Raw genomic sequence first — 27,498 nt, 5'->3', positions numbered from 1 at the left:
CCATATACACCTATATAAATTACAGAAGACAAATCACATATGCTTCTTCAAAATGTACCCATATACACCTAATTATTTACAGAACACTAATTTAAACAAATTAGAACCTACATAATGCTTACTAAAATAACCTACAGAATTAACCTACATAATGCTAAATAAGACTTCTTGGGTCCGACTATCACAATAAAAAGCCTACATAAAGCACATTCAGAATGCTAAGTAAATAAATGTTTAAGGATGTCACCTAATAACAAATCAAAGTCTGACATGAGAAAATACATATACTATGCAAAGTCTAACGACAGATAGAATAGCACAGCAAAATCGGACACTACAAGTAATCAGAAATACATACATAATGCAAAATCTGATGCGAGAAAGAATAGCAAGATTAATGCTCGTTGGAATGATGAGGATGCATGGTGGAATTTGGATGCGAGCAGTTGGATTGCGCGAGAGAAAGTAGAGCATCTCATGAGAGAAGCGTGCAGGAGAATAGCTTACACGGGAAGAGAGAATTCTCGCGCGGAAAGAATAGCTCACGTTGGAAGAAATAATGGAGTGAGGGTTAGTGGAGATGGAGTGGTGTTTTGGTTGTTAAATTAATGTTTGAATGATAGTTCCGCCGTAATATTTAACTTTTTAGTGTTAAATATATAATATAGATATAATAAAATCACATGCATGTAAATAACTCTAAAATAAAACTTACGAAAACATGTATTTTTTTTTTATAAATATTTCATATTCACGCCGCTGCCTATACACAAGCAGTTTGCTTGTAGCAATATAGCCGAACCGATTTTCGTTTTTCTTCAATCGACCCCTTGCCGAAGAAACGCGGCTACGCTCTCCAAACTGGCGTGTCATGGCTTCTACGCCGATGGTCCTCGACCCGAAGCCCACTCCGACGCCGGCAGATCTTCCACCAGCGAGCTTTTCTGCTGTGCGGACGGACGCAATCCTCTCTGGTGACGAGGAGGAGGATCTATATGGCCGCCTCAAATCCCTCCAGCGACAGCTCGAGTTCATCAACATCCAGGAAGAATACGTCAAAGATGAGCATAAGAACCTAAAACGGGAGCTACTTCGGGCGCAGGAGGAGGTCAAGCGGATCCAGTCCGTGCCACTCGTCATCGGCCAGTTCATGGAAATGGTTGATCAAAACAACGGCATCGTCGGGTCAACCACTGGATCAAACTACTATGTTCGAATTCTCAGCACCATTAACCGTGAGCTGCTTAAGCCGTCTGCGTCTGTTGCTCTCCACCGACATTCTAATGCCCTTGTCGACGTACTACCGCCTGAGGCCGATTCCAGTATTTCTCTCCTCAGCCAGTCGGAGAAACCAGACGTAACGTACAACGTAAGCGAAGCCATACATTTATTTTGGTTTGATTATTGTGCGCTTCCCTTGGGATTTAGGTTAGGGTTTCCTAAGATCTTTACATCCGATTGTTCTAGGGTGTGTTAATTAGGATGCCTGCATATGGGTTTGAGTGAGTTTTGTACCTTTTTTCTTGGATCGCATGAATTGAAGCAAGTGATACCTAGTGCCCATTGGTTTGGATAAGAGTTGGAGATGTGATTAAGGACCACCTTTTAAATTTGATTCTAATGCAGGTTTTGAAACTTGGATCAATGCAAAGTTAAACATCCTATTATTTAGTTAATCTGAGATGCTGTCTTTTTCTGTGGTGGGAGGACAGCCCTAATTTCGGGGTTTTTTTTTTTTTCTGGTTGTAAAGACCCGACTATGTTGGAGGAAACCTGGTGGCTGAGTTGCTTGGCTCTGGCTCAAAAAATCATTTGATTGCACAGAATTATGTTATTGGAAATGACATTGGACTAATATTTCATCATCTACGGAAAAAATTTAGTTCAAGCTCACTTTTGAGGGGACAATTGTCTTTCTACAACATGTATATCTATATTCTTGTTATGTATTTAATTTAGATATGTGAAATTGTGAATAATTGAATTATGAAGAGCGATTGGCCAAACTCATTTGTGAAAGTTTTGTCACATGAGGCTCGATATAGATAGGTCTTTAGAAGAGAGTGTTATATATAGGTATATATTAAGGCAATATTTCCAAAATTTCTTGTCGTATAAACCAGCTGGCGGCCCATGCCTTGAACTTAGAATTTTTTTTGCTTAATTAATATGCTTGTGCTGTCTTGACATTAGCAGGATATGACCAATTGTTTCCTGTTGCTTGCAATTATGGTGTGGTGTCCTGATTAAGCACACCAAGGAATAATTTTCCATGGTCTTTAATATCTTCTTCATGCATGGTTTCTCATTGTTCAATATATGATTGCAATGTGATAACAATTGAGTGACATTTTTGTACACAGGTCTCTACACTAGGCTTACGTAGCCCTCATGTTTTCCAGTTGTGAGTTTGGGATAGATTATATTGGTAGTTTTTGGGGTTAAATTGTAGAAGGTTTATGTTAATTCTCTCACATTGTTCGGATTGTTGTTAATTAGAGATTTATTGTTGTAGCATTCTACATGGATTTCTAGTTTTTTTTTCATGTGGCATGTATATCTTTGTAAAAGTTCTATTATAGAAGTGACTAGAGTTTATTAAACGAGTAGGGAATTGGTGGTATTATTTTGCTAGATTTTTTTATATGAATGCAATCCTTAGATCTTGAAATTGAGTCCCACCACTTTTTGGGAAAATTTGATCACTTAAAAATTTTAGTTGAAATTTACTTGAATACCTAGGCTATTCACTCATGTTTTCTATAATTTTGATCGGTGCTTATGTACAGGCTTTATCTTGATAATAATATGCTTGCATTGTTTCGACAGTAGAGGATATGGCTAATTTGTCGTCCCAAGCAATTGCTTGGCATTGGGATTTGTTTAGGCACATCAAGCAACCACTTCTTATGGTCTGTAATTTTATTTTCATTTGTGGTTTCTCATTGCTCATTGTGTTTGAGTGTTGTGTGATGGTAGTTGAAAACCATTTAATATTTTGGTTTCTACAGTGGGTATAAATAGCCTGTGTATTTTTTGGTCTCAATTTTGGGCTAGATTATAGTGGATCTTCAGTTTATTTTTTATTTAAAATATAAAGGTTATGTTGATCTTCTAACTATGTTTGATTTGTTCTTAATTATAAATTTCTACTAGTAACAATCTGAGCAGATTGCTCTTTTTCCTTCTTTATGTGATGTATATCTTTATAACAATTTCATTATAGAAAGGACTAAAGTTTATCCAATTAAAGGACAAATCAGCATTTATTTTTGTTATTTTTTTGTTGTGAATGTACATACTTTAGCTTAAATTTAAGGCACGCTAATACCTTTTTTGGAAAAAAAGTTAACCAGTTACAAATCTGAAGTTAAATTTTATTTGAATACCTATGTTATTCCCGTTTAAGGGCCTTTTAGTTAGGGCTAATGCATATGGACAAGCACAATCTTTAGATTTAAATTTCTGAATGACAACTCATTGAGGTCAAGTTAGATGCATATCACAAATTGCAGATGGTTATATATATATATATACATACTTGTAAATAATTTATACTTGATTCATGCTGGAAGCCTGGAAGTAATTTTATCACTATCACATGCTTTGAGGGAGGCCAATACTTGGAGTATGGATTGACAAAGGCTTTCTTGTAGAACACGCCATTTATTAGTATGCTCTAACTGGCACTACGTTTGACTATTTGAGGTAAAAAGCTACATTAGTATAATAAGGGAGTTTACCTTCCCTTAAATAAAAGATTAAGGATTCTATCCAACAACATTATAGGGATGCATCAATAACATTGATTTGTGCATAGGTGGAGGAGGGGGTGATGATGCTAGGATAAGAAAATTCTTTTATATTACATTGCTAGTGTCTATCTTTTTTTTGGGGATGATGCTAATTTTATATTAGTGTCAACTCATATATTTTCTTCCCTTAGGGCTTCGATCAATTCATATTCATGAAATTGAGTTACGGGTGAGTTGGTTGGTGATATATTGTGCAAGTTCTAAATTTTTGTCTTGGAAGCCTCATTCAATCTATAATCTTTTTTATTGAGCGTCCGAATATATTTTCGAACACTGGACGTGGAAATCTAAGGCAATCCTATAAATCGGGCTTCATTCAAGCGATTGTTGGGAATGCGAAGTGAAGTCTATATTCTAAATTCTTTACTTAGGGAAGACTAGTAGTAAGCTAGCTCCACAACGTGAGATTCATGAGGATCTATCAACATGTATTGATCATCATGGAGTTTTTGACGCTAGAGGAAGCCATGGCTCAACTTGTGACCAAGTGCAGTCAATCATGAAGTTGATGACACTTGGAATTCATATCTGGTCAGGGCTTAAAGTGAACATCAAATTTGCCATGTTCTATAGAACATTTTCTAATTAGTTTGAGATGCTAGCATTTGGAATATGGCTTCAAGTGGGAGTTATCTTAGCACTATCATTGTATGGGCTTGGAAGTATGACTCAAGTTTACAATTTGCGTTGGCTAATACAAGGTCATTCTGTTATAAGTATTTTACTTACTAGGTTGTATATGGGTTATATCTTCCTTGCACACCAAGATTGATCTTATTGCTTATTTGTAGAAAGCTTGGTAGAGATCATTGTCTTCCCTAAGATAGGTTTGGAGAGAAGTAGAGGAGTGGCAAGGTATACTTTGAGCTATGCAAAAGTTTATAGGTATTCATCAGATCTAAGAAAAGTAGTTTGCAAAGTTCTCAGGATTTTAATGAATTGAAGATGCAAGTTTAGTTGATTGAACTAGGAAATGATAAAGATCTATGATTCTCCCATTCAATCTTTGCATGTCATTTATTGATCTTGGTTTCCATGAGGAGGGATTGCTTTTCTTCGGATTGACCTCAATTCCTCAATTATTTATCATGAAAGCCACCATTTTTTTTCAATTTGTTTTAAAAGAGCATTTGGTATTGTTTAAAATGGATCTTATGTTTTCTTAAATATGCTTTGAAAGAGCATTTGCCAACCATGATGGGTAGTATGCTTCCCTTAGGAAGTTGGTGGCTAGTAATTTGTCTACTTCTTCAATAGCGAGGGATTGCCTAGGGGCAGAATTTCTTTTCTTTTGCCATGTTGCTTTTTATTTGACATTGATATGTTGGGAGTGTGTGATAACTTATGAGTTAATCCTAGGCATGTTTGCTCAAGGGCCAAGCAAAAAACGTCAGATTTGACATTCAAGAATTCGATGTAGCTCCTTTGCTCTTTTTGGGAAGAGAGTGACACAATTATATTGTTTCAGTGAGATCATTCTTGTGTGGTGGGTTTTTTATGATGTCTTTTACTGAGGCGAGGTATCTCATCGTAAGACGATCTCATCACTGAGATCAAAATTCTCAATGTTTAGGATTATAGCTACTCAAGATTGATAATATGTATTACTGTGATTGGACATTTGATTTGGTTGTCGTGCATCTCCCTGACTCCTTGCAAGCCTGGGAACTTTGGTTTTAAAAGAGGAAGAGATGTTGTAACTTGGAAGATGCATTGTAGAGGCCTATCAAGATATCATTTTTTTGCTTGCTTCATTTTCATTACCTCAAATTAGAAGTTGTTACGGGTAAGTTAATTGTGTCCTTCACTTTAACAATACTCTTAGCAAAGCCATGAAGTGGTCTTAAAGGTGCTTGTATTTGCTCTTAGGCAAAGAATATTAATAAAAGGAAAGTCAACTATGTTTCCATTATCCGCTAGTATCATCTACACATGGTGGGTGGTGTTTCTTTCCAATAGATGCTATTAGAGCATTCTGATGTGGAGTTCAAATTCCATCAAAGTTAGCGTCATCAAATGTAATGGTGTTTTAGATTCAAATATCTTTTCTCTAAAGGCTCAACTGAATTTTAAGAGAAAATATTCATGTTAAAATTATGGTTGCTAACAATTCTTTTAATGGTTCCAACCATTAAACAATTATTTGCTTGTTGTCCATGAAGATTTGAGTGGTATTCTTGTTGGTTTTGTTGAGGGTATGGCTGTTATTTTTGAAGGAAATGTCGTAAGTGTACATGCAAGATCAGACATTTATTTTTTTCTTTAAGTTGATGACAATCCTTTGGAGTGTGTTTGCACCCGTGGTGGTGATGACAATATTTTGTTTGATCTTCACTCCTAAGATATCTTAGTGCTTAATTGTTTGATAAAACTTCATTTTGAATTGCCATAAGGATGTTAATTTGAGTGGAGTAAAGGATCTAAGCTCCTATTCTTGCTCTTGTTGGCCTTGGGTATCTTTAGTTGAACCTCATGATTGGTTCACACTTTGGTTGAAAGTACAAATGCTAATTTGGGTTATTGGTTTAGGTTTGAGTTCAACTTAAAAAAGATCCAAACTGAATAAAGTCAAACCGAATCTAACCCATTTATTAAATGTTTTGAAAATATTTATCCAAACTCTACATGATTAAACTTTAACTTGATTTGAGTAAGCCTCAACTTGACTTAACCCGACACAATAAGCATTTAAGTATGCTGGGTTAGCACCAACCCAACACAAGCTGGACATGATGAGTTGATGACTTGTTTGTAAATATCAACTCATAAAGATAGCAAAAAGTTGTAGTTGAGTTTAAGATTTTATTGAAAAATAAAGAAAATATTAACTTATTGAACATATTAAGTTCAATTTTTTGGGTTGACCCAAACCTAACTTGATTTTTATTAAGTTAGCTATCTTGAACTCGAGCACTGTTGGGCCGATTTCAATATCCGAGTTATAAGTTCCATCTATATTCATGATGAAATTTGTGATTGTAAGCTTTGACCTTATGGAAAACTTATAAATAGGGCAGTTAGCTATATATTTCCATTCAAGTTAATGCTAAATATCAAACACAATCAAGAACCCTAATGATGCATAATAGGTGACTGTAAATCTTATCCCAATTAAAATGACAACTAACCATCATTAAGCTTTCCTCGTTCTTAAGGCTATTAGGCCTAATTATGGATCTTCCAACATATGTCAGCTCGGCCACAATTATTTTTGATCAGCACAAACTAATAAACACACTAAATCAAAAGACAGGCCTTAAAATGGATGTATACGTCATCCCAATTTATTTGATTTGACGCTACCAACAAATCCATTGAATTAAAACTTGGGCCTTCTAATTAATTTAAGCATCATCCCAAATTGAATTTAATTTGGTTCCCCTGTTAATAAACCCACCAATCAAACATCAAATCCATTGATTAAAAACAGATAAATAAAAAATCCAACATGTGTCTTAGACACGTTTCTTTGAGTCAAGTTAAAACTTGTGAATAATTGATACTCACACCATGCCTTTGAGCTCTTGTTAGTCTTATCCAGCACCTTTGAAGTGCAAGTAACCATAGTTTGTGCCTTTAAGCTACTCATTGGCCCTTTGCAAATAAAAGAGTTGACATTAATATTGAAGTTATGTCTTTCACACACTTGTATATCTACCTATTTTAATGAGGATATCTGAGATGAGATGACTCATGATTGCTAATCAATTTTTTTGGTCATTGCAGCCTACAATCTATTGACATTGTTACATTGGGTCTATTGGTAAACTCAGTCTGATAATCCATGAGTTTGTGATTGAATTTACTCTCATCACCCTACCCAGTCATCATTCAATCAAATTTAATCGTAAACGTTAAATCTATATCCTAAAATTTAGCCTGAGCAACTTCTCTAATCAAGCGTTCATCCTTACAAGCGGGAGGGATAATTGATTATTAGGGCTTGCAATCATAGGAAATCTTGACCTTAGGTCTAAATAAACACTGGCACAACATCAAGGAAAATATATTAAATTACACTTAATCAATCTCATAGCATAATAATTATGAGGCACTCTCTTAAATGTCTAGCAGGCTCACATGGAATGGGTTGAATTTTCTTCAGCAATTAATATATGATTGGAGTGAGTCTGTCATTCAAGCCAATGTTCTTACATGCTAGGACTAAAAGGTCTGAGCATCTGAATGTTATTGGTATCCAATACTTATTAATTAACACATGAATGCTTTGGTAGCTTTTAGCATGTGTGAAATGCACCTGCTAGAATATTCCGTAGAAATAGCTTTATTGAAGTTGCCAGAGTAATGGATGCTTAGAGAAAAAATGCGATTTCATTCTTAGTTTTTTTTAATATTTTCTTTGGAGGAATTGATAGTTTGGAGAATGAATTGAAGCTTCTGGCATAATAATCTTTTGTAGAATCTACCTTTGTATGCTTTCATTCTTATCTCTCCAGTCCCTATTTTCTTCTTGAATTCTGGTCGTTATTTGTTATTTGATCTAATACTTTTGTCTAATTGGTATGCATGTTACATGTTATATATACACACTTGTGTATTTTTATTTCCAACGCAATGTAACATGGTGAAACAAATTCCATTAAAAAAAATGCTTGCCTCTTTGGAAATAAATAGATAAACTCTAAATAGGCCATTCAATATCTTTGAGAATCATGAACCTATGTGTAGTTTCCTAAAGGCAATATGCATTTGTTTATTTAACTATCTCAAGCATGTGCTCGTTTCATTATCTTGAAAGGAAATTGTTGATGGTTCCTTTAATTTTATGTTATATCTATGATGCAAAGTGTATTGACGAATATACAGGCAATATCAAGAAAATTAAGAGACCGGAAGATTGATGGTTTGGGAAGGCTGCCAATAGTATTGAGTAGCAGTCATGTATAGAATGATGATTATTTTTAAAGGGAGAGAGAAGATGAACCCTAGGAAAAGCTTAACCAATCATGGTAAAAAAGGAAGAATAGAGGGAAGGACTAAGGTTAACCAAAATACTTGCAACTTGAAATAATATTACATTTGTAAAATGAGGCTTTTTCTAATGTTAGGTTTTTTTAACCCATTAATTTGTTAGGATTAGTCAAAGATTTCAAAAGATCTATTTAGGTACTAATTAGTTATTTGTTTTTTGAGCTAAAATTAAATTTAAAATTTATGTTGGTATTTTTATATAAAAGTTAGATTTGAATTTGAAATTGCCTCGTCAGACTTCTATAAACATGGGTGCAGCAGTGGTGAGCCATAAACATTTTTTTTTTGGGGGGGGGGGTTGGCGGCACATTGAGAGAAGCGACTGCACATGAAGACAAAAAGTCCTCATACTAATCCTATTAATTTACATTTGCTAATACAAGAGCAACTAAAACCATTATTTTTGCTCTCTCTCTTGTAGCTTTGCTAAAGAAAAAAAAAGAGAGAAGAACATGGATGCTTCTTCTCACAAATTGAATCCATATTCCACCTAAAAAACATTGGCTACATCTGGTTTTTTTAGGGGCAAGTTTAGAGCCTTAGTGGGAATGCCCAAATTGAATTAAAAATGAAAGAATGTCTAAATATTCAAATTGTTTTGGTTAAAAAGTCTAGACAATATGCCAAAGAAACCAAATGAGAAAAAAAAAAATCTTTGAAGTTCTATATTTGAGCAGGAAATAAACAAACAAAAACGGAAGAGTGGAAGATGCCATTACTATTACTAACCTTTAAAATCGACGGTCCTTCCCTTATGTTATTACAACAGGGAGGTTGTGACTTGTAGAGAGCAGGCCGAACGGAACCGCAGACCGGAGCCGAGCTTCGACCTTCGGGTTGAACGTCTACGCGAGGGCTGAAAAAAAATGAATTTTGGAGGGGAGGCACGTGCCCCACTAGCCCCTCCGCTGGGGTGCAGTCCCTATATATATATATATATATATAGGTTTTAGGCTGTGTGAAATCTGATTGTGTCGTTCAATTGGATTGTACTGCTACTTCAGGCCTCAAGTCAATTTCTCGTGCTTACTGGAGGGGCGGGGGATCCTCCCCCTGCTTGGGTTTAGGTGCTTTGTGCCCGAATTTTTTTTTCCCGTGCAATACCCTGGCGCAGTGTAACCTAGCGTCCAAGTGCTACGGATTTGCTAAGAGAAATGACAGTGAGCGGAGCGCCGCAATGCTCTAGGTTCGGGGCTGCAGCGCTGCAGGTTTGGGCGCCACAACATTGTTAGACGGAGCAAAATTAGAGATTTGAGCACCGCACGCTCCAAACTGACGCCGCAGCGTTTCGAGGCGGACTGAACGATTTTCTTTCTTCTTTTTCTCAAGAGTGGTGCCCCTTGGTGTTATTAGCTAGGCTCTCTCTTTTTGTTTTGAGTGTGAGAACGGTGAAAAAGAGAAGAGAAGCAACGAGAGAGCAATAGAGAAGATAGATCTGTACTTATTTCTCCTAATTTTAATAGTGAATTTCTTGGTGTAGTTTGGATCCGTAGTTTTTTTCCCTATTTCGGGGTTTTCTATATTAAATCCTAGACTCCTAGTGTTTTTTTTTTTTCGCTGCTTTTACTTTCTTGTTTGTTTTGTTGCGTGGTTTATTTCTTCCACATCCCCAACAATAGGGGCATGCAAGGTGGTGTGAAGTGCAGTGCATTGATGCTTTATGATTGAGCATTAGCAGTGGGTATCTATAAACTTGATGAAGTACCAGCAGATTGATGTTTTGAAAACTGGGGAAGTTTTAAAACTTTGGCTGGAGAGAAATATTGAACTGAGAAGTATTTTTAAAAGAAGAAAAGGAAGAGGAAATAGAAGGAATCAAGGAAACTTGATGTTTGTGGTGATGGGTATTTTCTTGATGAACTAGAAGTACCACTACACTAGAACATATGGGCAAAATCCATAGGGATATAAATTTTGAGGAACTTTTGAAGCAGATAACTTGCTTGTATTTGTTTCATTTTCTTTTGTCTTCTCTCTTTCGTTAGTTATTTTTTTCTCATTTGCTTTGAGGGACCTGAAGCCTTTTTTTTATTTTATTTGAGAGGGTGCATTTCGGTTTTGAGCAGAGTTGATGGTTTTTCTTGTTTTATACTTTTTTTATGGCTTTTATATAATTGATCGGATCCATTCTATTCTCCTATGGTTGTCCATTTTATTTAAGCTAAGCCACGTAAATCTTGGTGTTTTCTAATGTGATTGTCTTGTTATCCATCATATTCACTCTTGACTAAAGCTTTCACATGAAAATTGGCCCCTTTCCCTATATTTATGTCATCCATTTTTGTTATATGCTCAGTCAAAATACTAATGAGAGCATTTAAGTCACCCACATAAATCTTGGTGTTCACCATACCGTGATTACATTGTTGTTCATCATATTCACCATTGACAAACATTTTCTTATGAAATTCAGTGACTTTCTCAACATTTAAATCACCCAATTTTGCTGTATACTCATTGTCAAAATACTGTTGAGGACTTCTTAGATAAAAACTCATGCAAACCGTTGAAATATATGAATAAGCATTAAAAGGACATAAACTCATTGCAAATAAAGCAAATATCTCTTGAAAGTTTGATCATCATGGTAGTTGGATCTGATTGATGAAGCTTAGAGCACTATCAACAGAAACTTAGTATGACCTTAATAATTTGCACCAGCCCATGTTGCATAATCTGGCAGTAACGTTCTTGTGGACTTGAGTATGTTAAGATGGTGATTATGTTAGGTAGACCAGAGTTATGGTATAAAGGGCGTACTCACTGCATGACGTTCCAACAAATGCAAGGTTTTCGTCTTAATTTGACCTCATTTAGCTTTCCTTGCTAGGGCTTAATGGATGCCGCCATAGCCTCATATTACAAAGAGCTTGTTTACCGTACACTATATTAAGCAATGCTATCAGACATCTAACATGACCAGTTTATTTTTTTAACTTGTTTCACACATTAAATTATTCTGCCCTTGGTTACTGGCTAATAAATTATGCCCTCTCTTTTGAAAACTGAACCATATGGCCTTCTTTGTTGTACAGGATATTGGTGGTTGTGATATTCAGAAACAGGAAATTCGTGAAGCTGTCGAGTTACCCCTTACACATCACGAATTGTACAAGCAAATAGGCATTGACCCACCTAGAGGTGTTCTTCTTTATGGTCCTCCTGGTACTGGGAAGACCATGCTTGCTAAAGCTGTGGCTAATCATACGACTGCTGCTTTTATTAGAGTAGTTGGCTCAGAGTTTGTTCAAAAGTACTTGGGTGAGGTAAGTTCCCAGCTTAGCCTGTCTGCTGTAGTACACTTGGTGAGGTATGTATTGTTTTGTCGTATCATTCTTCAATTGACAACTGGTTGTTTCTATTTCCAGGGACCGAGGATGGTTCGGGATGTATTCCGCCTTGCTAAAGAGAATGCACCTGCAATTATATTTATAGATGAGGTGGATGCCATTGCTACTGCACGTTTTGATGCACAAACTGGAGCAGATAGGGAAGTTCAGCGTATTCTTATGGAGCTCCTGAATCAGGTATACTTTGTACGAAAAATATCTCAATTTTAACAAGTGGCGTGATTCTAATAACTGATTGAATCAAACCTGCAAAATAATACCATCCCAGCAGTTTCGTCATTTGAAAAAAGGCACCTGTTTACTTGGCTTTAAAGATAAAATTGCTATCTACATACTTACCATATGGCCACCAACATCCATCATTTTCTTTTTTGTGTTATTCGAGTGTTTGAATGCTCTTCCCGAAAGGATACTTGACTCATTCAACTTTTGTTGGCTAGCTGACCTTAATAAGCTGTTCTGCCATGCCGGAGCTTTTGTAGCAAGGATTTTTGATCAGATGTCCTTTTGAAATCCAATGCTAAATCAAATGTTGTTGACCAATTTGGCTATAATTGCCATCTCAAGATATTGAACCGTCTCCTCTGTCTTCCACCCTAGCTTCTATTGTCAATGTCTCTGCTGATTTAGGTAGAGTGAAGCATTGTGAGTCAATCAAACAATAGAGGAGCATTGCATCCTTCCCATGCAAATTTTAAAGTTTGTACTTTTCAAAATATAGGATGTGAGTGTTGAGATGTTTAAATTGACATTCTGAACTTTGTGGGGTTTTATTTTAGTTGTCCCATTTTCATAGTTTCTGATTTCTATTTCAGCTAATTAAAAAAGCATGACTAAGATGACGATCTTCTTGAAAGCTTGTTGTCTTTTCTAAGCCGGTTTTGTTGGTTTCATTTTTTTGGCTTGTGCCAATTTTTTGGATTTGTACTTCACTAGGTTTTCTCGTTTAGCTGCTGTCACTGTTGGTCCTAGTTGGTTCCCTTCAGCTACTAAGTCTGCCCCTGCTTTTGTTATGTTTCTTTAAGATGGTACTTTTGATTTGCTTATTATGTTTTCACTGAAACTTGTGTTGGCCCTTTCAACTTTTTGATATCCTGCGAATTTGATTTCCAATAACTTGTATGATTGGTATTGTAGCATTTTATGATTTGGGAGGTTGCAAACTTTGGGTCTTTTTGTGATTGCAAAAGGGGATATTAGGGTGGGGAAATGATAACTATTGCTTAAAGAAATCTCAACTGTCCTATCAAATTTTTGCATTGGTTAGATGCAAATTCTTTAATTGCAGTGTAAGTATTGATTGAAAGTAGGGGTGTCAATATTTGACACGACCTGAAACCCGACCCGAACCTGACCCCCGAAAAATTCTGGGTTCGGGTCAACCCATTTAACATACGGGCCAGGTTCGGGTTCGTCAAGTCAACCCGGTTCAAAAGTCGGTTCGGGTTTGGGTTGAACTGGAAACCTGAAAATGACCTGGGTTGACCCGTTTAACCCGGCTCTACGCAGAGGTGCCTTCACGACTTCGCCAAAGTCAATCGCCTTAATCACGAGATCTCTCATCTCCGCCTATCCTCTCCATGCATCGCTCGCCTCTCATCCCAAGGTCACCTCCCAGAACATCATACACGCCGGCCTCCACCTCTTCCACCAGCTCATATCCGCCGTCGCTCGCCTCTCAACCCGTCGGCCACCTCCCAGAACGTCAAACCCGCCGGCCACCTCCCAGAAAACCACTATAGCTGTTGGTACAGGCGAACATAAGTCACCGAAAACCCAGCCTCTGGCCACCCGCACAACCAGCACCTCACCGCGCTCAGCCAGGCTCTGCCCGCACGCAATTGTGTCACGCCCATTTAGTGTTTGCGGGCTAGGTCGGGTCAACCTAGCAACCCGCGCGGGTGGGGTCCTAGTTGGATTTCTAGAACCGTTTGCAAAAATGGGTCGCATTAGGGCCAACCTGTTTAAACTTGGGTCAATCCGGGTTCGACCCGAACCTGACATGTTGACCCGAATTGACACCTCTAATTGAAAGTTTTCGCAGGAACCATCTCTTTGTAACAATGTGAAGTTTAGATCTTTTATTTTGTTATTTATTTCCTTGTTATTTTTCATCGACATAATTTATAATTTGTTTGTGTGTGTGATTGAGTTTAGTCAAATTTTATACAATCTAAATTTTTTTATTGTTATGTAAACCTTGATCAAAGTATGGCTTCTTAAGATCTCAAATTTCTCATAAAAAAGTTGGATTTCCATAACCGTTTGCAAAAATGGGTCACATTAGGGCCAACCTGTTCAAACTTGGGTCAATCCGGGTTCGACCCGAACCTGACATGTTGACCCAAATTGACACCTCTAATTGCAAGCTTTTGCAGGAACCATCTCGTTGTAACAATGTGAAGTTTAGATCTTTTATTTTGTTATTTATTTCCTTGTTATTTTTCATCGACATAATTTATAATTTGTTTGTGTGTGTGATTGAGTTTAGTCAAATTTTATACAATCTAAATTTTTTTATTGTTATGTAAACCTTGATCAAAGTATGGCTTCTTAAGATCTCAAATTTCTCATAAAAATTGTTATTTGAATGTTCATTAAATTTCCATTTTGGCAAAATTTTGCATATTTTCTGATTTTCATAAAAAAATGAGATTATTTAATTTAATGTTATTTGAATAGTGAGTTTTGATCTTGTGTGTGTAATTTCATGCATTACATTATATAATATTAGGAATTCTTACAGTTTATGACATTTGGCGTTAGCTTTGGTATTATAATTAAGGTTGTGCCAAAATGTCAACTATAAAGGGGGCTCAATATTATGGCCAATTAACATATCATCAAAAGTATGAGATTTTAACAACTTTTCAAAAATCAATTGTGTTAATTACGCATCAAGAAAAATCAAATTGTCAAAGATTAAATCAGGTTAAGGAGGGATTTGACTCTTAAGAAATGAATCAATTTCACTTGCATGGACCATAAGCTGAATCCAATCTTAATGCTGAGTTGTTCTATTTATTTGAATATTAATATTATTATAAGACAATAATTCATCATGGGAAAATTGATCAATATGACTTTCAGACATTATCTGATGTATGATAATGAAGCTTATGATAACTATAGATGTTAACTTTATGACAGAGATAATGACATAATTAGGAGCATTGAAGTTGATGCGTCTACATGCAATAAAAGATATAAATGAATGTGTTTTTTTTATTGGATAGTAGATTTGGATATTTTCTTTGAATTACAAGTGGTGCCTGTTGAGTGCCATGTAAGATTTGCAAAAATAAACTGGCAAGCTAAAATATATAAGATGAGTATGAAAAAAATAAAGTGAAAGATTATGTTGTAAACCAACAATACCTGGGCTGAAAAGAAATAATTATTCTATAAGAAATATATATCATTGTCTTGATCAATTATTTGATGATTTAACATATTAAATAAGGAACAAATATTGCAACTAAATACATGAATAAGCTAGATGAATTTAGCTTGTGTTTGAAATAATAGATCTGAATTTTTTTTTCTAGGTTTAGATTTGAATTCAAACCAACTTACATTAAAAGAAAGATAACATCATATTATATTCTTTCACTTTGTTTTGATGAAAAGTTGGGAAAACCCATCCCACTGATAAAAACTAAGGTCAAAATGATGTCAAATAAGGTATAAAATTTTTAAAAACATTGAAAAAAATAAACAATCAGGAAGGGAAAAAAGGCTCTGGAGGAATGAAAGCGAAATGGGTCTCCTCCATAAACTTAAATATTTTTTTTGTTTCATGCCCTTAGCTCTGTTTGTATAGGAGAATGTTCTTTTCTTTCCTTAAGTTAGAAAAGCCCCTAGCATTTTTTTTAATTCTAAATAACAAAAATAAAAGAGGAGAAGAAGATGTTCTGTATATACCTAAAGTTTTTTGGTTGAAGTCCTTTCTCCACGATGTGAAAGTTGTGTCCAAGTTAATAATAGGTGAGGAAGTATCAACAAATATTCTCACTTGAGCATTCTTCTTAAGTGACATTGGATTTTACTCGTTGTGTGATAGAAAAGTACCCCTCAAACTCAAGGGAAAATTCTATAAGATAGTGATGAGACTTGCAATCTTTATGGTGCAGAATGCTGGCCGTTAAAAGTGAAGCATACAATTAAGTTAAGTGTTGCATAGATGAGGATACTCAGGTGGATGAGTGGCTTTACTCTTAGAGATATAATGCAAAATGAGCATATACATGAAAAGGTTGGACTAGTTCTAGTGGCAAATAAGATTAGAGAGAGCCGCCTTATATGGTTTGGTCACATAAAATGTCAGCCTTCTAAAGACTCGGTTAGGAGAGCAGATGTATTAGATTTGACCTATGTTAAAAGAGATAGAGGTAGACCTAAAAAGACTTTGTTAGAAAATATTAGAAATGACCTTTTTTATGAAATTTAAATGAGAATTTGACTCTTAACAGAACACAATGGTGAAAAAATGATTCATGTTGCCAACCCCATGTAGTGGGTAAAGGCTTAATGTTATTGTTATTGTTGTTGTTATTGTGGGTAAAGGCTTAATGTTATTGTTATTGTTGTTGTTAAATTTCATACATCTAAAAGGGTTACTGCATGTAATAAAAATGTATATTTTCTTCAAAATATTCAAACGAAGGCTGCTATACCTATTTCATCAAAAAGAAATAGCATTACAAGGAGTATTCGCTTGTTACTGTATTTGGCTCTAAAAATTTCTAAAGCATATTTTAAATGTCATGAAATAGTCACTCTACAAACAAATATATTAGTACAAATTTACTAATCGATATGAAGTAAAAGGATATTGAAATTAATGAGGGAATAATGCTCAGAAATTTGATGATGAGATTGGAAATTTTGAAAATGCTTTGATTGATTTTTTTTTTTTGCTTCATTATTGTTATTCCTAAAGTTAAATCTAATTGAAAAAGAATTAATTTTAGGCATATTTTTAAGTATGTGATAAACTTTGTAAATCATTATTAATAGTGGGAGTTGTATGGTTGCTGCTACTAAGTCTTTATTATTTATTGTATGAATTTTAAGCATAAATTACACCCACAACATTATAAAGTAACTTGGGTAGATATAATTGTACTTTTTGAGACAAAATATTTAGTGCCCATTCAACTTATTACATTTAATGATAAACTTTGCTATGATATATTTCTTATGAATGTTGCATATTTTGTGTAGATCTTGGTTGTTTGAGTTAAATGTGATTTATTCTGAGAGTTTTAATACCTGTGTGTTTATAAGCAATTGGAGTAGACTAGGTTTAAAACCTACTAAGTACTAACTGAAGGAACACTTATTTGTTAATTGCGAAAGAATTTAGTGCTTTTAATGAAGTGAAGAAATCTTTGCATATTTTGAGTCAACATGCTTTAAAAAAATAGTTGAATAAAAGAAGTGATTTATGCCTTAGTGGTTATTAAGTTTAAAGCTGTCATGTATTTGAGATTGTTAATTAAGTGTTGTATAATTTTAAGATCTAAATCTTGATCAATGTTTAAAATTGTGCAATTGGGTATTGATGCATTTTTTTCGTGAAGCGAGGCATAATCCTCAAGGCGTTTGAGGTGTGAGCCTCAAAATTAAAAAAAAAAATGTGTAAAGTGCAAATAAAGGTTAAAAAATGATTTTTTATATAATACCCAAATAATATGTTAAAAGATAACATATTATTTTTTTATTGAACGATGAAGTAGCAAATTGACATACATATGAAACAAAAAATTACATAAGACGTAAAATGACAAGTGATAAATTGTATTAAAAATAATTGAAATACAAATATTACATGAGAAAAAAATATTAAATATAAAAACTATATAAAAGTATCGTATAACATTAAATTCAATTTCAAATTCTTTCATTTTCAGTTCCCTACCCATACATATTTAATTTCTAAAAAAGTTTGAAATAGTTGGAAACAACTAGAAAATCATATGTACTATCATCACTAAGGGGGTTTTTATTTGAGTTGTCATCATAACAAATTGGTCTCTTCCTCGTCTCATCCTGTGGAGTCCAATGCCTCCCAATATGATTCTTCTTCATATATTTTAGTTACCTCTGCTTCCATAAATATTTTTCATCAACATAAAGATGAGATTAATACTCCAAAATTTTTAGAGAAGGAGGTGGTGGTGGTGTGCGATTTTCAAGTGATCTTTGATGGTGGCTGTGGCGAAGGCAACAGGCTGGAGGTTAAGACAATCGAGAGGAAGTTGTTTCGACTTGTGCATGAATGTATGATTTGTTGGAGATTTACTTTAGGATTTATATAAGTTTTAAATAAAAAATAATATAAATAAGGCGAGGCGTAAGCCTCATGCTAGCGAGACAAGGCGCGCCTTAAGGCAGGCCTCAACCAAGTTGAGACTTTTTTCACTGAAATTGAGTTGAGATGGGCCTTAAGGCTAGCATCATATTGCGCAATTTTAAAAAATGATCTTGATGGTCTTCATGATGAATTACCGCAAAGTGGAGATATGCATTTCTACTTTGATTTTTGAATAATTATTATTGAATGCCACAGTATATGATGTATTCAATTCAACATGTTGAGCTTAAAAGATAGATCATTTGTTTAATAAATGATTTATTAATTAGAGTTTGAGTTTTTGTGTAGTTCATGCATTATTTACACCTAAGAAATATTATAATTGGAGTTTGTGTGTGGATATTAGAATAAATAATAAAAATTATCATAAAATATTGATTTTTTTATAGCTAAATTTTGGATGGTATATTGTTTATAATGATTGGCATTGGTATATTTTAAAACATTGATCTGATGAGGAGATGAGTGAAAACTCACTTTTAAAATTAAAGATGAATTGTATGAATGATTGGCGATGCTTTTTAGATTTATTGATACACTAATTACTTTTTTGAGAATCATAAATTATGTTTTTGACCTTTCATTGAAAATTTTCTAGTTGTCATTTGATGATATCTTGGTTTATAAGAGGACTAGAAATGATCTTTTCTAAAATCTTTAGAAAGTATTTAAAATATTACAAATTCTAAGTATATGTGAATATGAAAATATATTATTTTGTTACATTATCTATTAACATTTTTTAGATTAATTCTGTCAAGTGAACTATTGATCTTAATAAAGTCAAAGCAAGTAGTAAGTGACCAACATTTACAAGTGTATATGAGATCAAAGCTTTCTTAGTCTAGCTACTATCTATAAGTGGATTTAGTAATTGTCTGGCTATCGACTATTGATTCATCAAATTTAGTTTTGGAATGATGCAAATTACAAATTATTTTAAGGATTTAAATGGTAAAAAACTATTGGTTATATTTTTAAGGATGTTAAGGAGAGACTTATAAACCATCTGTTTTAAATGCTTGATTCTTATAATTTAAAGACAGAATTAAATGGATATAATTTGCTAATCATGCTTTTTAAAGGATATTAAGGCGAGGCTTGCAAACACTTTTGCGTAAACTGCTTGATTTTAACAAATTGTTTGAGGTTGAGAAATTGAATGATGTAAAGTAAAAATATTCAAATTATGACAGGAAGTATTATGAAGTTTTACAAACACTATGATATTGGAGTCATTATTTGTTGCCTAAAAATGTTTGTCCTATGTTGTCCATTATCAACCGTTAAAGTGTTTGAGTTCATAGAAACATAATTTGGGCATAAACACGTTAAATGGGTTGAATATCTGAGGAAATATATGCATTGTACATTATGATGTGATTTAAAATAAACTTGTAAATGCATTAAGCAAGATTGTTATTTACACATAATGAAACTTAAGATAACTAGATTTTATCATATTAAGGAAGAATATGCTGCTTGTAAAGTTGTTATTTAATGTATCATGATTAAGGGTTGAATCATATATGCTTAAGAAATATTTCATGATTAATGATGCTTGTTTTCTTAAGGGAACATGTCTATGTTTTTTTTTTTTTTAATTTGATTTACTTTCTTGACATTTTTATACGGAATAAAACTATAACCATGACTCTCCAATTTTAAAAAGAAATGCAGAGCAAATTATTTCACAGTGCAAACCTTTTCAAATGACTAAAGGAAAAGAAATAATATGGTACTTTACATGACTTTGCCTATTCGCTATTAAGCATTATGTGGATGTTAGCATGAACTTTGCATTACCACAAACTTTTAGGAAACATGATTGGATTATTTATTTTTAAATGGCATATTTCATTTCATTTACTAAATTTGCTTGTGCGTCTCATATAAACCAATTCATAGTTAGTTGAAGTGATTAAATTGCATGGCTTACTTGAAACCTTAGTTAGTAGGTAAAGTCACCTACATAAAAAAAAATAAAAAAAATACTTGAAACCTTAGTTGGACTATTTGTGTTTTTTTTTTTCATCAAATGGGCTGAGTATTTGTTTTAGTTGACGGTTTGTTAAATTCAAATTTTGATCTTATGCATGTGATTTCATGCATTTCATCATATAATAGCATTAGAAAATCACTGGTTCTAACTCATTAGTTAACGTTTGATTCTAATCTGTTTTTCATAGTTGGAGTTATCTTTGATTCCAATCTGTTTTTCATAGTTGGAGTTATCTTTGCTAAGCGCGGAGAATCTGTTTTTTTATCCTCAATTTTTCGTTCAGCTGTTATGCACTTCGTGGATTTTTTTATTTACTTACAATCTTAACTTATATTTAAATTGCACTCATTATTTTGAGAATAGGCAAATTGGAGGCATTCATCATATGTTGTTCTTTCTGCAAACCTTTTCTTTTCTGTGCAGATTCATAAATTTTCATGTCATGAGGATGTTTTGGAGACGTGGGTCACATGATTTCTTGGGATTTCTTTTGTCAGTTTTGAAATTGATCAGTTTGCTTGAGCCATAAACAATTATTGGCGGCACATGACTTGTATTAGTATAATATTGATTACTTTTTTGATTGAAATTATTATTCGAGCATTCACTATTGTTTTTGCAGATGGATGGTTTTGACCAAACAGTTAATGTAAAAGTCATAATGGCAACTAACCGTGCTGACACTTTGGATCCTGCCCTTATACGTCCTGGTAGACTTGATCGGAAAATTGAGTTCCCTCTACCTGATAGGCGGCAGAAAAGGCTTGTTTTTCAGGTAAGCCATGCAACCATCTTTCCGGTGCTGTATTCTGTTAGTGAAGCAGATCCCGTAGGTTACTTACACCTTACTTTTAATTAATATATTCGTATATGGACGTTAGGAAGTGTCAAACTTTTTTCTCTAGCAAATAAGATTGCTGGGCTTTGTCTCTGTGAGCTATATATAACTCATTGCTCTATTTACTGCTGACATGTGCCTTTTCGATTATGTGGATTGCAGTTTATCTTACTACAAACGACACCTTTCAAGTTGCTATTGTATTTTTTGAAATGTAGGCACGCATTAAACTTTCTTTGGCCTCATCCATTTCTTGTTTTGCTTCTTCTGATGTTATTCTATTTTGCTTTATAATCCATCATTCTTTATTTGTTCTTTTCTATTATTGCAAGAGGTGCTAAATCTATTTTGCACAATTTTTATTCATGTTACCTTCTGATTGCATCCAAAAAGAAATGATGTAATAAAATAGCTAGAAAATATTAAATCTATATTGATAATTGACTTTGTAGATGTATGTTTTCTTGGCACAAGAAATTGCTGCTTATCAATTGCATCTGCTGCTTCATTTTCCAGGTCTGCACTGCAAAAATGAATCTTAGTGACGAGGTTGATTTGGAAGACTATGTTTCTAGACCTGATAAGATTAGTGCAGCTGAGGTTAGTTGTTTTTGCATTCATTTCAATAATTTGTCTACGGCGGGTGTGTTTTTTTATATGACCATTGTATGTTATAATATTGCAGCTACTCCATCTCATGCAAATAATATGTTTAACATGGTCTTTTTTGTTCCTTGATACCTTTATTTGAACAGTTATGTTATCATTTCTTAGACAAAGAAGGAAATTTTGCATAAACCTCCCTATAAAATTAGACTCTGGTTTTAAAACTTAGTAAGTAACATATATATAGATATATATATGCCGGTGCGCTTGTGTCATATGAGAAGCCATCGCCCAATCTTGGCAAGCTCATCAACATGCATTCATGAATGTGTGGAAGGGGGGTTTAACACCTAGTATGTTTGAATTCCTTAAAAGATCTCTGGAGTAAAATCTTGGTTTTATAAACTAAAATCTGGTAGTAATAGCCGAGCTCAAAGAAGTTCAGTCATATGCTGAGATTTCAAGAAACCTTTGTAGATTTGTAAGGTATTAAGGAAATATGGCATATACATGTTAGGATTTTAAGAATGCTAATTGTTCTTGTTTAGTAGGCGTATAAACTATTGTCTTTATTTTCAAAATTTTAAAAACTAGGGCCGTTTCACAAAAAGACTAAATAGGCAGGTTTATTCAGATTTCTCAAAAAAAAAAAAAAAAAAAAAAAAAAAAAAAAAAAAAAAGAATTGTGTAGGTTGAGTGATCTGGTCTTTTTGAATTTTTCTATGTTTTCCTGATGAAGCATCTGTTTGGATTTATGCTTCGTTTGGGACAACTTTTTTATTGCTTCTTAAAACGGAATTTTGATAAAAAACTTTAATTTTTTTACTAAAACTCCATTTTAAATAATAATAAAAAGCCGTCCCAAACAAAACCTTAATTTAATTACTTCAATATTGCTATCAAATATAAATTCATTGGCTGAGATTTAAAAATTTTAAATGGGATGAGTTATTCTTAGTGTTATAAAATTTCAAGCCCATTTATAGTATTAATGTGGATTCCTTGGAAATTGTTTTACAATGGATGCCTGCCTGATGATGCATAAGCTCGACTAGTTTCTTGGAATTATTTTTTTGAACTCCACTCTTTTCATTTAATTCATCTGTGTAAGCCAGTATATTTGCTGCTCAATCATTTTGGCAGATCGCAGCTATTTGTCAGGAAGCTGGGATGCATGCCGTCCGAAAAAATCGTTATGTCATCCTTCCCAAAGACTTTGAGAAAGGCTACCGAACTAATGTGAAGAAGCCTGACACAGACTTTGATTTCTACAAGTAAAAGCCCTAGGGCACATGGCTTCATACTTAATGGAACGGGCTAGTCTAAGAATACATCATACTGTTTTGTCAAGTCTTAGACATTTGAATTGATTTTGGTTGAATTCACAGGAAGCGTTGTTACTGTACTCAGAATTTTATCAAACAGTTTTTAAAGCTTCGAACCTACTGTAGCACTGTATGCTACAATATGCATGGACGAACATCTCTGGAGCCTGGTAAAATTTAATACTCTTTGGGTAGGAATCAGATTTAAACTTCCTTGTGTAGAAGTGAACTTTCTAGAAATGATTGTTATTAGTTCTTTTATCCACTGTATGTTTGTACTGCTACGAATCAGATTATTGAAGCTTTTCTCCTTGGATGTGAAATTTGAAGGTTTGATTGCTTTGTTTGCCAAATAGGTGCTAAACAAATGTACTGCAAACAATGTAAATGTTGCACATTGTAGAGTATAGGTAGGTACAAATTTGTTTTATTTGTTTTTCATTCGATCATTTTTTTAGTTTATGTGAATTGCTCAACCATAAGCGTTCTTATGGAGATATGTGCGCTTGCAGGAGATTTTGAAATATCTGTCGAAAATAGGGCCACTCTGCCTTTAAATGTTGGTATCACACAGACTTGAACTTTCAGTTTCCATGCTCAAATTCTCAGGCTCTTTTTGCAACTTTTCCCATGCCTACTTTGGAATGATATCTCGCCTCAGTTGTTTCGTCTCATCTTACATCATATCTTACTCAACTGCGATAGTTGCATCTCTATGAAGGATTGCAACTGGTTATAGTTGCAATGAACTTCTTGTCCAATTCCTCTTGTTCCTTGTCTCCTCTTAAATCGACTTTTTTTCACACCAATCAAACCCTCTACCCGTTCCAACCGCTCATCTATGCTCTCCAGATTTCAGAATTAGCCACCTCAAATCCCATGATCTTCTCAAGTCATCTATGGCTCCATTGCACATTATAGGGAGCTTACGGCTACAATATGAAGATATAATTTATTTCACTGAAGCCTTCAGTCATATGGCTAAAATGTCAACAATTTATGTATTTCTTGTAAATATTCTGTAGCACAAATAGGTGATCAATTAATTTGACGTGTCTGATGCATTTCTTCATGGTAAGTTCTTGGAGATCATATACATGTCCATATCACCCAATTTCAATGATCCCAATCATCCTAATTATAACTATGCCAATACACACGCCTCCATCAATGATTAAGCTTCCCACTTTGCCCGCCATCTGCAGTCACCTGTTTTGTGTTAATCCTAACTGTTCAGTTATGGTTGATCCATTCTCTATGACCCAATGGATCATAATATTCTCTGCTAACTTAACCAACTCATCCAACATTATATGTGATACTGTAGCAATGACCACATGGAGATATGTCTTGAGCATAGGCGGATCCGCCAAGGACTCAGGGTGGATAAATGCCCACCCTCAAAATTTTTTTTAAAAATATTTAGAAATGAAATTTTGGAATATTTTGAGTATTTTGGGTATTTTGCCCCTCCCCCTCAAAAATATTTTTTGCCCTAATTTTATCAATCATAAGCATCTTTTATCCATCCCACATTAAAAAAAAAAATTTTTTTTTGCCCACCCTGAAAAAAGAAGTTGGATTTGCCCCTAGTCTTGAGGTTTTCTTGCTTCATGTTGATTTTCCTCTGCTATGTAACTTTAGCTTGCTGAAATCAATTCTCTATGAGTTCTACATTGTACATGCCAGTGTGACAACTCACAAGTTTGTTATATATTATTTATTTCTATTTATATATATGTGTGTGCTTTATCATATTATTGTTAACGTTATCTCCTTTAAGCAGGTCTGTAGGTTGTACTAAACCAATAAGTGATTGTTCATTATTTATTTATTTCATTTTTTTAGTATACTTCTCTATTTAGCCTGTTATTCTTAAAAATATTATAGATATTAAGATCTTTTAATTGGAGTTTCGATTATTAATTAATAGGTATTAGGTTTAAAATTTACATATGTGATGTGAGTTTATTTTTTATTGGCTCAAAAGTTTTTTCATATTCGATGAACTTTTAAAAAAAAAAAAGTTGACCTTCAAAATAATGTCATAATGATGTCATCTCAAAGCCTCAAAGCAATAAATATTAATTTGCATGCTCGCGTGCATGTGGCGGCATCCAGTCGTACGTGAGGCAAGATGATATCAGAGTCTCTCTCTCTCTCCCTCTATACTTTAAAAAACTATAACATTTCAAATAGTTCTTCCTGTTTTACTTTATTCCGTTTCCATCAGAAAATTTCTTTGGAGTAGGAACTTCTACCGCGATTCTTCCCCTAGAACGAGAAAAATTATTGTTGCATTCAAAATTCAATCAGAATGCTGCGTTATATTAGTTTTTTGTTCGGTATCGGTATTCGTACTGTTTGATACTGAGTGACGTGACGTTTTCTGGTTGGTCTTTAAACTGTCTGGTGTTCACACAGAATAATTTCTCCTCAAACGAAGCTGTTGAACATTTAGGTCATTTAAGATAAATTCACACACACAATGCATACATAAAATCTCGAATTCAAGATATATTAGTTGGAAGATTAATCTCTCAATCAATAGGCCAAAATGAGCAGTGTCCCTCAAAATTATTCATATAACCATCTTGAGGGACTTTCAGTTGAGTACTTAACTTAAAAAATATTTATATTTCTTATTTGATGAGCTACGTTACCGAACGTCGTACGCATATATCTCTGAGGAGTTTCCAGATGGAAGGGGCTGAGGACACGTTGATTCGTACGCGAAGGTTTAGATAGTTTGCTTAACTGTTTTTATTTTTTTAATTAACTGGCAACGGCCATACTGATATTATATCCTCAAAGTGGCTATCTCAACTTAAGATAAGAGCGGTTAAAGTTATCTCTCATTAAAATGTGATACTAACAAAAACAAAAATTAGAAAGGTGTTCTATATGTGTCAATAGCTTTAATGATTTTGTCAAATTTATTAAATCTTCTGAAACAATTTTTTTTTCTCTACATTTTTCATTGACATGAATTATATTGAAAGTCTGGTCCTCAAGATTGGTAAGCAATTTTGTTGATCAATAATGTTGGTTCACCAAATTACTTATAGAGACTTATGCTTCATTTGGGATTGTTGTAACTTCTTATAAGGATGGCTCTAAAGTTTTATAGCTCAGAATGTTGGTCATTAAAGCAGAACCATAAAACTAAGTGTTATAAGACAAGAATGCTAAGGTGGATGAGTGGTTTTACACTTGAAAACAAAATGTGAAACAAGCATATACGTGAAAAGGTTGGAGTAGCTCTAGTGGTAAATTAGATTATAAAGAGTTATCTTAGGTGGTTTGGCCACATAAAACATCGGCCAAAGAAGAACTATTAGATCCGGCCTATCCTATAAAGATGGAGAGAGATAGATCTAAAAATTTCTAGTTATAAAGTATTAGAAATGATCATTTTTATTAGTTTTAAATTAGAATTTGATTCTTAATAGAACGTAATACATACAAAAAGAATTCATGTAGTTGAACCACATATAATGAGATTAAGGCTTCGTTTGGGACAGCTTTCTTACTGCTTCTTAAAGTAGCTTTTTAGTATAAAAATATTAATTTTTGTACTAAAAAAGCTATTTTAAGAAGCATTAAGAAAGTCGTCCCAAATGAAACCTAAGGCCAGTTGTTGATTTCAATTGGCTGAGCATTATTTTTTTTTTATTTTTGTTATTTTTTGAACAAATTATTTTCTCTTTGGAGTGAGAACAGAGGTCAACACAATATAACCTGTGAATTAATTTACTCTACAATCATTTTGTAATTTATCATACTAATTTGATTCTATATATAATAAAATCAAATGTAATTGGACTCTTTCGAATTTGAATCATAAAATGAGTATTAGGTTAGATCTTGACTTGTGAAACCCCAAATTTTGAAAAATTAAGTATGCCCTCAGCATTCTTCTATGAATGACAAATGTTCTTAATTTTCTTTCTACCTTTTAGAACTCTACCTAAAATACGTCATGATGACTTAGTTTAATATTTTAAATTTCAAATTTATACTTCTGAGGCTATTAATTAAGCTTGGAAATCAAAGAACTATTCTAAATAAAAAATCAAATTCTAATTAGAAATATTTTATATTTATTGAAAATTTCAAATATGGCGTAGTAATTAGTTAGATATAAATTAAAGAAACCAAATAGGATGAGAACGAGTGTTTATCTTGTTA

At 33.8% G+C, this 27,498-nt stretch overlaps 1 protein-coding gene across 1 annotated transcript; it reads left to right on the top strand.

Annotated features, from left to right (window-relative positions):
- The first annotated feature begins 772 nt into the window (after positions 1-772).
- Positions 773-23,572, top strand: LOC110102517 (26S proteasome regulatory subunit 6B homolog). Its single transcript, XM_020830885.2, has 7 exons — positions 773-1,369; positions 11,843-12,073; positions 12,176-12,334; positions 21,161-21,313; positions 21,893-21,976; positions 23,126-23,298; positions 23,371-23,572. Exons 1-6 carry the CDS (start codon positions 872-874, stop codon positions 23,258-23,260), a joined length of 1,260 nt encoding a protein of 419 aa, XP_020686544.2. The 5' UTR covers positions 773-871; the 3' UTR covers positions 23,261-23,298; positions 23,371-23,572.
- Positions 23,573-27,498: the final 3,926 nt, after the last annotated feature.

The sequence above is a fragment of the Dendrobium catenatum genome, unplaced genomic scaffold, assembly GCF_001605985.2.
Source record: "Dendrobium catenatum unplaced genomic scaffold, ASM160598v2 fragScaff_scaffold_1117, whole genome shotgun sequence".
In the NCBI taxonomy this organism is placed as follows: domain Eukaryota; kingdom Viridiplantae; phylum Streptophyta; class Magnoliopsida; order Asparagales; family Orchidaceae; genus Dendrobium; species Dendrobium catenatum.
This window is presented reverse-complemented; position numbering and strand designations above follow the sequence as displayed.

Bases quoted from the DNA above. Each gene is read 5' to 3' on its own strand.
- LOC110102517 (XM_020830885.2), top strand. From the start codon at position 872: ATGGCTTCTACGCCGATGGTCCTCGACCCGAAGCCCACTCCGACGCCG. The intron at 1,370-11,842 runs GTAAGCGAAGCC...TTTGTTGTACAG, and splicing joins AACCAGACGTAACGTACAAC to GATATTGGTGGTTGTGATAT. The intron at 21,314-21,892 runs GTAAGCCATGCA...TTCATTTTCCAG, and splicing joins AGAAAAGGCTTGTTTTTCAG to GTCTGCACTGCAAAAATGAA.